The sequence below is a fragment of the Anarrhichthys ocellatus genome, unplaced genomic scaffold, assembly GCF_004355925.1.
Source record: "Anarrhichthys ocellatus isolate YVR2014 unplaced genomic scaffold, GSC_Weel_1.0 scaffold3, whole genome shotgun sequence".
Classification (NCBI taxonomy): domain Eukaryota; kingdom Metazoa; phylum Chordata; class Actinopteri; order Perciformes; family Anarhichadidae; genus Anarrhichthys; species Anarrhichthys ocellatus.
In genome coordinates, this window is record NW_022280033.1 from 1,754,085 (window position 1) to 1,763,920 (window position 9,836).

The following is a 9,836-nucleotide window of genomic DNA, read 5'->3' on the forward strand; positions in this document are numbered from 1 at the left end:
GTTGCTGTTTAGAGTCTGGATGATAATCTAAAACACATTTGATCAGCTGTTTACTTGCTCCTACATTTTCTCATAGTTTTTATTTCTGATTCACCAGCTTTAGGCTTCCTCTCAAGTGTTTATCTCATTGGTGTTTTATGTACAGTGAGTGAGTTCAAACCTTGTATTCCGACTTGTAATCAGTTATCTTGTGTACACAGCGTCAGCTGAACACGCAGGGTCAGATTTCTTTTACTGCTCTTTGATGCTTGGAAAACAGAAGAAGGGTGAAGAGACGATGGGGATGAAGAATTGTTTAACTTTAATTTTAACAGAGATCGAGGCTGAGAGTGAGGAAGAGGATGATGACGAAGATGATGATGGTAAAAAGGTCAGTGGTGACGTCACACAAAGCGGAGGGGCGGTCGCCCACGCTGCTGTCGCCATTTGTTTATGTTTACAAGTGCTTCATTGTTTTGTTTATTCTTTATGCCATTGTCATTGTTAATCTTTTATGTCCCTTGATGTTATTGTCGGTAACACTAGCTGTCATCTGTGCTTTGTTTCTGCTGTTGTCTCTGCAGTGCGTTGCTGTCATTGCTTATTCTTACTGTGTATTGTTGTTGCTATCTTGTTTTCTTGTCCTGAGTGTTCGCAGTGGGCCTGAGTTTCAGTCACACAAGCGATGATAGCTCACTGTTTACTGGTTGAATCTGAGGCCAATTATTGTGTCATGATGGTTAAAAAATGATGACAATTGTTGCAGCCATCGTCCTTTTTTACTCCACATATTCTTTCCTTGTCAAAACGTGGAGCCTACTTTACCCACAATGCAACTTGACCACAGACAGGTCAGAGGTTTAGTTGCATTATGCCAGTGGCGCATGAGGAGCGGGCTACAGAGGTCTGGTTAGCTCACTTCTGTCTAACTCCAGGTTGTAGTTTTTTCTTGTCTTCAGCCCCAACTGATGCTGACTCAAGTGACATCACACAAGGCAATTTATCAGATTACTACAGTATGCAGTAGTGCTCCACAAGACCGACGCAAACACAGATTTTCATGTGTTAAATTGGCAGAGTTCCCCTTTAAGTAAAAAAAAAAACCAAGACACAATCTGGTTAAACACAGAAGCAAACTGCTTGTAAAAAATGTCTCTTGTGTTTACAAGCAATCCACCGTAGAGAAGAAAAGGACGAAAACAAATGCAAACAATAACAAGAAAACTAGGCCTGCCGTGAGGTCTTGTTATGAGAGGTCACATTGTGTGTCTGTGTGTGTGTGTGTGTGTATTTGTTTCTGAAAGTGTGTGTGAATGTCATGTTGTTTCGTTGGTATTACTTCTCACTGATGCTGCTGCTTTTTGTCACTAAGTGCTGGAAACTCCTGACTGCAGTTTGTTGGAGTGCAAAACCAAAACAATGAAAAATGTGTTTCTGTTAAACCTGTTTCTCTGTTCCTTCCCAACATTTGTCCGGTACATGTTTTGTGGAAATAATGCAGCCATCAGACCATTAAACCGCTGCTTTTAACATGTGAAACTTTACCCTTAACCTGTATTCCTGTTGTTATTTGTTTCAGGGCTCAGCGGAGCGGGAGGCTGTGGCTACAGAGGAAATGTCGACTCTGGTAAACTACGTCCAGCCAACCAAGTTCAACTCCTTCGAAGCATCCAAGAGTAAGAAAAGCGGATCAGAACACGACACTTTGATACACACTCTCATTGGGCCTCCTGCAGCAACATTTTCCTAAATTTCATTTTATACTTTCTCTTAATATTCTGTGAAAAGAAAAGAAATAGGTCAACTCCAAAAGCGAGTCATTCCCCAGTTAAAATGTCCAACTTTACAGTAGAAATCAACACGTCTACAGCCTGGTAAACAAAAACAGTTTTGGTGTCTCTAGTTAATATCGAGAATTTTGAATAACTCATCCATTTAAATTATATTGAGGCTTAAAATTAGGCATAACTGAGGGCCTTGCCGCTTTGAGTGACAGGTGGGTTCTGTAGCAGGTCGCTAGCTGCTAGCCGTCTCCTCTGCTGCGTCACTGAGCTCCACCGACGGTCCACCTCTTTAGCTTTTTTCGGATCAGCCGGAGTCAGGCTGACGGCTCACAACTCTTCAGAAAACCTACGCGTGACATCACAGAAACTACGCCCATATTTCAAACAGTCTGTTTGTTTTTTATCAAATTATGGATACAAACAAAAATTTGTTTTGATATTACTTCCTGAATGAGGCCCAAAGTTAGATATTTCTCTCTCTGCAAGACAATTCTTGGAACAGTACTCCCACAAAAGCTGCTAAATCCTTCAATTTCATTTCATGCCTCACTTCTCTTTATACACGGATCAACATTTCACGTCTTAGAGGATATTCTTTGATTAAAATGTACAATGATTGAGCAGCTGTTCCTCTATCGCTGGTCTTACTGTTTCTTGAAAATGTAATTTTGACCTTTATCATGTTTTAACACGAGGCGTGCAAAGTTTGGCTCATTGCTTTAAAAAAAGCATAAAAATGACAGAAATGCAGAAAATGTTGCTGAAAATGTCTCAATGTGTTTCTGTGTGTGTGTGTGTGTGTGTGTGTGTGTTTCTGTGTGTGTGTGTGTGTGTGTGTAGAGGCAGCCCGCTGTTACCACATGTCCTCTTTCGTGGAGACCAAAGCTCTGGAGCACCTCACAAAGTCACCAGTGGAGTTTGTGGAGTATCCTTGGCAACGGTTACCGCAGCTACACCACACCATGGCAACCGCTTCTCTACTTTCTGTTCCTTTTCCTCTTCTGATGCTTTTTCTTTTTGTACAAACCTCCAAAAATGTGTCTCCGGCACTCAGTTTTAATACGAATTTTAGTTACAGCAGTTCTCTCTGTGAAAGTCTCTCTACCAATGTGTTCCAGGCATAAACATTTAAATTCAATATGTATGATGTAATAATGAAACACATGTATGAGCAGTAGTAATATCTATACTAAGACATATTAGAAATGTACATTTTTTTAATGATTCTTTGAAATACAACAGTGTCTTTGGCAGATGTTGCAGAACAGGTTAGAAAATGATTTAACCGACTCTATAATTGTTCTTAACCTCACATTAACCAGATACAATAAGTCACAGTTGAGTCGTATTTATCCAAAAGGAACCAGAGTCGACTCGTCCAACTTCATGCCCCAACTCTTCTGGAACGCTGGCTGTCAACTGGTGGCTCTCAACTACCAAACTATAGGTGAGTAGGATATGAGCGTCGACATTTTCTGCAGCAGAGCAGTGATTCTAAACCTTTTCTTAAAGGCTGTAAGCAGTTCAACCACAGTGTGATTGTAGAGGGTTCAAGAGCTGATATTATCCACTGATTCACAAGAAAAGAAGACAGCTTCTAATATTATAACGGAAATGTGTTTTCCTTTCTTGTTAGTCATCTCGTGACCCCCAGATTTATTTTTCAATGCCTAGAAGGGGGCCTGACCCTCTGGTTGGGATCTAATAAGTAATGCTTAATGTTACCTCTGTCACACAGGACTCTTCTGGATAATTCAGTGCAAAAAGTGTTATGTTCGGGCCGGTGGTTATAAATATTGAAACACTTGCCATGATCACGACCGGTTCTTTGCAATCACTGCACCATAGTGGCTGAATTGACCCTGAAAGAATAATGAATATTCATATTTCATATTTAATGAATTCAAAGTGTCAAAGCTCTGATTTCGAGCAGCCATTAGTGGCATGGTAATATTATTCCAGTGACTGGATGTTCTTTGCTCATTTGGACCTATAATTGATGCGTCTCTTATTTATTCTTGTAATTGCATCAATCAAAGGTCTTTCATTCAGTGTCAGGACATTCAGTGCTCTGTAGCTCACAAAAACGTTTACGTACCTTTCCTTTTATTTAACCAATGAACCAGAATTGGTTTATCTCAGTTGTGAATTGCTTGTACCCGAAACTTAAAATGTAACTTTTTTGTTCCAGATTTGTCCATGCAGCTGAACCTCTTCATGTTCGAGTACAACGGTCGGTGTGGCTACAGACTGAAGCCGGAGTTCATGAGACGACCGGACAAACACTTTGACCCGTTCACAGAAAACACGGTGGACGGCATCGTAGCCAACACCCTCTCTGTGAAGGTACAACGGCACAACCTTCCTTTAGTTACAGCCCTGAGAATGTTTATGTGATTGCAGCATCTTACAACTTATGCTTGTGTACAATTCTTTATATTCATTGCGTTATATATTATGTAAACTGTCCTTCCTGTAGTATATTTATTCGCTGACACGCGTTTGTATCTGTCTGTTTCCACGTCTCTGTGTATTTCAGGTGATTTCAGGCCAGTTTCTGACTGAGCGGCGGGTGGGTGTGTATGTGGAGGTGGACATGTTTGGACTTCCTGCGGACACCAGGAGGAAAGCGCTGAAGACCAAAACCTCTCACAACAACAACTCCGTCAACCCAGTGTGGGACGAAGAGCCGATCGTCTTCAAGAAGGTGAGAAGAATGTGTGTTGAGTGATTCATCTAATCTCATGCCACCGCTGTCTAATCAAACGGTGTGACGACTTTCTGACAGGTGATTCTTCCAACTCTGGCCTCTCTGAGAATCGCTGCTTTTGAGGAAGGAGGGAAGTTTATTGGTCATCGGATTATTCCAGTTTCTGCCATAAGACCAGGTAGTTATTTTAGTCACATTCTTTTCTCTCTTGTGTGAATGCAGCTCTATGCTAGAAAACTAAACAGACATTAATTGTTTAAAACTGTCAAAACTTTCCTGAACTGGAGTTGTGATAAATTGTATTATCTCAACTTCATTGTCTTTTGCCTTTAATGCCGGTGTACACTCAAACTTCACTGATGTATAAGTCACATTATTGAGAAACTACCAGTCTTTCTGACTTACCTTACCTCCAAGCTTTCAATAACCCTTTCAAATGGTTTGCACAGACATACTGCTCTTTTGGAAAATGTCATTCAACTCTTTAAATGAAATTATTTTAATATGTCTTTCTATTTTTGTCGTTGCACGTCTGATGACTGCGTCTCTCTCTGTCTGTCTGTCTCCTAACTGCCAGATTCGTACATTATTGCTGTTCACCCCAAATGATGTAACATCAGACTCTGTGTTGGTGACTGTTTCCTGTAGGTTATCGTTACATCAGCTTGAGGAATGAGAAGAACCAGCCTCTGATTCTACCAGCTGTGTTTGTCCACATCGAGGTCAAAGATTACGTCCCAGACACCTTTGCAGGTTCGACATATTTACGTGTTTACAAACACATGTTTACCTGCTGAAGAAGCGACAGAATAATCTTCACAACAGCTTTCCTGAGCACATTCATGATCCCAATAGAAGATACCTTTCCTGGTTTTAATGACTCCATCCTAGATATTTAAAACATGACACAATGCAAATACTTAATAATAATAATAATATGGGGTGTAATGTTGCAGCATCAAGGGAGATTTTAGAGCAGTGTTGGAAGTGGTCCTCAAATCTTTAAATTAAGCAAAACCAAGTAAAAGTCCTGCATTCAAAACTCTACTTGAGTAAAAGTACACAGTATTAGTATTAAAGTACACTTGAAGCTATGATAATTAATCATGCATTAATTTCACTTTAATTGTTGTACCTCCAGATGTGATCGAGGCTTTGTCCAACCCTATTCGATACGTCAACCTCCTGGAGCAGAGGTCCAAACAGCTGGCGGCTCTGACTCTGGAGGACGTAGAGGAGGACACGCAGACCGAGGTCAGCCCTGTCTCTGGTGTTTCTTTGTCCCGAAAGCAGAACATCTGGTTGTAATTCTGGTTGTGTGTTGTTGTTGTTCAGGATGAGGCAGACAGCGGTGCAGAGCGTAAGAACGACCTGAAATCAGCTCCACTGGAGAACGGGCTCAGCCCCGCCTCCGGCCCTGCGGGCCACGCGCCCATCGCCACAACGCCCAAAGCTTCAGCAGCCAATCACCAAGCGGCTGCGACAGGTAACATCCACCTGCAAACAAAGGAGCGTGTAAAGTACATGTTAAAGTTACTACGAGGAATTATTTTGTGTTCATTTTGGCGGCCCCTGTGGACAAAAGCAGAAGTGTTTCCATGAGCACCGATGACAGGCTTATGTAGGTCATATATAGGCATCAGTATTACATTGAGTCTGTTTCATAACCAGTTAAAAGTTCCTCGTAGTAACTTAAAATATGCTCATATTGATAATTTTAGCTATAGTGCTAAAAGTCCTGTTCATCTTATCGTTGTTATTGATGTTGGTTGTGTCTTCTCTGCATTCTAGAGGCAGCCAAACCAGCTGCAAAGAGTGAAGACCTGGTTTTAAGTGTTTTGATAGGTCAGTATTTTCATGCCGAATTGTAATGAGTTTTTAAAAATCCCAGGTATGCGTTCAATCAATTATTATTACTTAAATAAAACTAAATATATGTCAAAATATAGTAAAGACAACTAAACTAAATGACAAAACAGCAAAAATAACATCTAAATTGCTGAAGTATATAATGTAGTGTAGTATATGGCATACAAGCCTTTAAGATATGGTCTGTACTTGTGTTTGAGGAACGTGGGGTTAATATGTACTGGTGTTACAGTCATGTATATTATCAAAAATCCTACTAAAGTACTGTATTCTTCTTGTAGCAAAACATCTTGCAAAGACTGACTAAATATGCTGTCTGATCATTGGTGTTAACAGACGTCCCAGTGTGCGCCATCGAGAGTCTGCAGCAGTCAAAGGTTTACCAGAAGGAGCAGAGACGTCAGTTTAAAGAGCTGAAAGAGTTGGTGAGGAGGCACCAGAAGAAAACCTCCGAGCTCCTCCGAGAGTTCAACAACAAGTACAAGAAGGTGGCCAGGCAGTGCAGCAAGAGCAGGTATACACACAAAATGTCCTCTCCTCATCTCATTACTTTAATATCGAGCCGACGTGTTGTTTTTAGTACAATTTACTGTGTTTTTTTGTACAATGCACTCAGTTAGTTATGTGCCTATGTTCATCAGGGCTTCGCGTTCCGACAGCGAGAAAGACGAGCGCCTCCAGCAGCTGAAAGATGAGCAGCAGCAGCAGCTTCTGGCTCTGAGGCAGGAACAGTACTACAGTCAGAAGTATCTACAGAGAGAGCACATTAAAATGGTATAGTCTCACAAAACCAACTGCTACTGCTGACTCCAACCCTTTCTCTAAAGTTTTGGGTTATCTATATTTGGATTAACTAAATTAAAGCTCCCTTTCTGTTGCAGGAGGTTTCTTAAACACAGTTTAAAATACAACCCCTCCAAAAAATACAATACATAAGTGTCTTTGAATGATGGAAATAACAGAAAATAAAAAAAAATGTAATGTAAAATATAAACGGTTGTTTGTGTTTCCTCCAGCTGACAGAGCGACTGAGCAGTCTGGCTGAGGAGAGTCACAACACCCAGATGAAGAAACTCAAAGACATCTGTGACAAGTGAGTTACAAAGTGTTTAGTTAAACAAAGAATGACATTGTTAAGAGCTGCTTTCATTTGAGACGTATAGCTTGAAGAGCATTCCCCTCTGAGCTGTTCCAGGCAACGTAAATATCTGCAGAGTATCTCGTCATGCTCACAGATAATATCAGATACCATCAAAGAAAAGGAGGCCGTTAATTTAGCAGTAGAAACACATCCAATACATTATCACGTTTCACGTATTTATAGTTATAGCTGCTACTCATACAGCTCTTCAGAGAGGATTTAAAGTTTCCATCAATCGACTTTAGACCTGCAGGTCAACCGTTCCACATAACTGCTGCTCAATATAAAAACAAATTCTTCTACATGCAGTTTTTGATTCAGCATGGCACAGAATCAGTGGAGCTCCCTCTAGTGGGATAACTGTGGACATCACTAACCCGAGAAGAATACATAAATTAATATTTGGGTTCAAATGTTTGTGTATCTGAGGCTCGAGGGAGAGAAGATGAGCAGGGAGATGTGTTTGGGCACAGATTTTGAGAATCAACATAACTAGTTTGTTTTGAGAGGTCTGTAAGTGGATATTCTAGCAAGAAATATGTTTTTTTGATTTAAATTGGAGAGAATGTTTAATGCATCACACTCTCCAGGCTGGTTTTTTTGGTCTAATTTACCCCCTAAGTAAGTAAGAACATCTTTTAAAGTCAGGCAGTGAGCATCGTTTGTCTAATTTGCATTTTTTAACAACTTCATCAGTTAATTTTTCTCATCGAACCCTCCCACTATGAGCTCTCATGTTTTTCGTGCTGCCGTAGGGAGAAAAAAGAGTTGAAGAGGCAGATGGATCGAAGGAGAACAGAGAAGATCAACCAAGCGAAGACCAAAGAGAAACATCTGGCTGAAGAGTACGATCCATAAACACACATATCCACCCTCGATTCCCGCTGTAGCTCTTTTATCTACTTCATGCTCTGATCCGTGCAGATGGTCTTGTCAGAAGAGAAGAAAAAAAAGTAACTCAAACTGTGACTGTGTGTTCCCAGGGAGAAGATGGAGATCAATAAGTCCTACGTCAATGAAGTCGTCCATAACATAAAACGGGTGAGAGGAGGAAGAAGAATCTGGGTTACAGGGTTTATTTTCATTGGTTGTTCTATAGTCTGGAAAAACTGCCGAGACAACGATGAAAGTTTTATGTTAGCAGCACTAACTCTCTGCCGATAGCTGTATCCCCGTCTCTCTGCTATCATGAAACGCTGTCTGTCTGTCTGTCTGTCTGTCTCCAGCTTGAGGAGACTCAGACAAAGCGCCATGATCAGCTGGTGGAGCAGCACAACGAGATGCTGCAGGAGATACAAGACCAGAAACCAAAGGTAAAAATACAAATAGTCTCTCTCCCATAATCGCCTGTTTTTGTTCATTATGAAACGTATTTCTTGTCTTGTCCCAGTAAAAAAGCACCTCCTACCACTTCACGCTTGAATGCGCCACACAGCAAGAAAAAAATAGGTCTCGTTCACGAGGCTCCAGGCTGCTGCTGCTGTCTGTGGCTCCACACCCACACCGTTTAGGATCGGTACTGACGTCAACACGGGGCGTTTGAGTGATGCAACATGCCCTCTGGCAGCCATCTTGGTGCTGCTCAGCTGTTGGCAGTAATGGCTGACAACAGCTGGTTGCATTTCTTAATGTGCAACCCGTCTGTCTCAACAGCAGGCAAATAAACAGTGTGCATTTCTGCATTGTTTTTGACTTGAGTCATTACCAAGGTATTTCACTGATTCTGTGTATTTGTAATAATTTGGCAGCAGTAGCTCATCGTGGTATCTGCTGAAGGAATCAGTCCAAAAGCCATCTGTCAATCTATGTCCATTTAATTCTCATGTGTTCCTCAAGCTGCAAGGAGCCGTGGAGGCAGAGTTTCAGGAGAAGTTCCAGTGTTTGCCCGGAGAGATTCAAGACTTCCTGCAGGACAGTAAGACGGAGGTCAGAGGTCACAGCAGGTCCCGACCATCGACCCCACACAAACCTCTGTCAGAGGAGGACTGAGGAGGAAGAAGAAGAAGAATATGTGTCTAGGAGTGACGAAGAAGAGGCAGAGCGGAGTGAATCAAGAAAAGGATCAAAACACAAGGAAGTAAGAGGGGGAACGTTGATGGAAGGGTAGAAGAGCGGAGATCTCCAGATCATGAAGACTGTTAGGTTTCTTTTTATTTGGAAGAATGCTTTAATGATTTATTTTTTAATTCCATTCAAGCATGCACTTTGCTGTACTTCAGCATTTAATCAGAACCCATTTAGTCTTATTTACCGCCATGTGTTAATTTACCAGACGGCTGAAACCCAACAGTTTGTACTGCATGACAAGCCTATCTATCTATCTATCTATCTATCTATCTATCTATCTATCTAT

The 9,836-nt window shown here is 41.2% G+C and overlaps 1 protein-coding gene across 2 annotated transcripts in view; it reads left to right on the forward strand.

Annotated features, from left to right (window-relative positions):
* The window catches only part of LOC116397031 (1-phosphatidylinositol 4,5-bisphosphate phosphodiesterase beta-1-like), a 47,564-nt gene extending 37,765 nt beyond the window's left edge, over positions 1-9,799 (forward strand). For both annotated transcript variants that reach the window (XM_031872157.1, XM_031872148.1), the window contains 18 exons: positions 315-370; positions 1,559-1,655; positions 2,604-2,688; positions 3,086-3,210; positions 3,955-4,109; positions 4,303-4,470; positions 4,552-4,651; positions 5,122-5,226; positions 5,615-5,727; positions 5,809-5,959; positions 6,265-6,318; positions 6,679-6,856; positions 6,984-7,116; positions 7,359-7,435; positions 8,239-8,328; positions 8,467-8,524; positions 8,710-8,796; positions 9,320-9,799. In XM_031872157.1, the coding sequence (XP_031728017.1) occupies positions 315-370; positions 1,559-1,655; positions 2,604-2,688; positions 3,086-3,210; positions 3,955-4,109; positions 4,303-4,470; positions 4,552-4,651; positions 5,122-5,226; positions 5,615-5,727; positions 5,809-5,959; positions 6,265-6,318; positions 6,679-6,856; positions 6,984-7,116; positions 7,359-7,435; positions 8,239-8,328; positions 8,467-8,524; positions 8,710-8,796; positions 9,320-9,472 (1,985 nt within the window). In that variant the 3' untranslated portion in view covers positions 9,473-9,799. The remainder of the gene's footprint in view (positions 1-314; positions 371-1,558; positions 1,656-2,603; positions 2,689-3,085; positions 3,211-3,954; positions 4,110-4,302; positions 4,471-4,551; positions 4,652-5,121; positions 5,227-5,614; positions 5,728-5,808; positions 5,960-6,264; positions 6,319-6,678; positions 6,857-6,983; positions 7,117-7,358; positions 7,436-8,238; positions 8,329-8,466; positions 8,525-8,709; positions 8,797-9,319) is intronic.
* Positions 9,800-9,836: the final 37 nt, after the last annotated feature.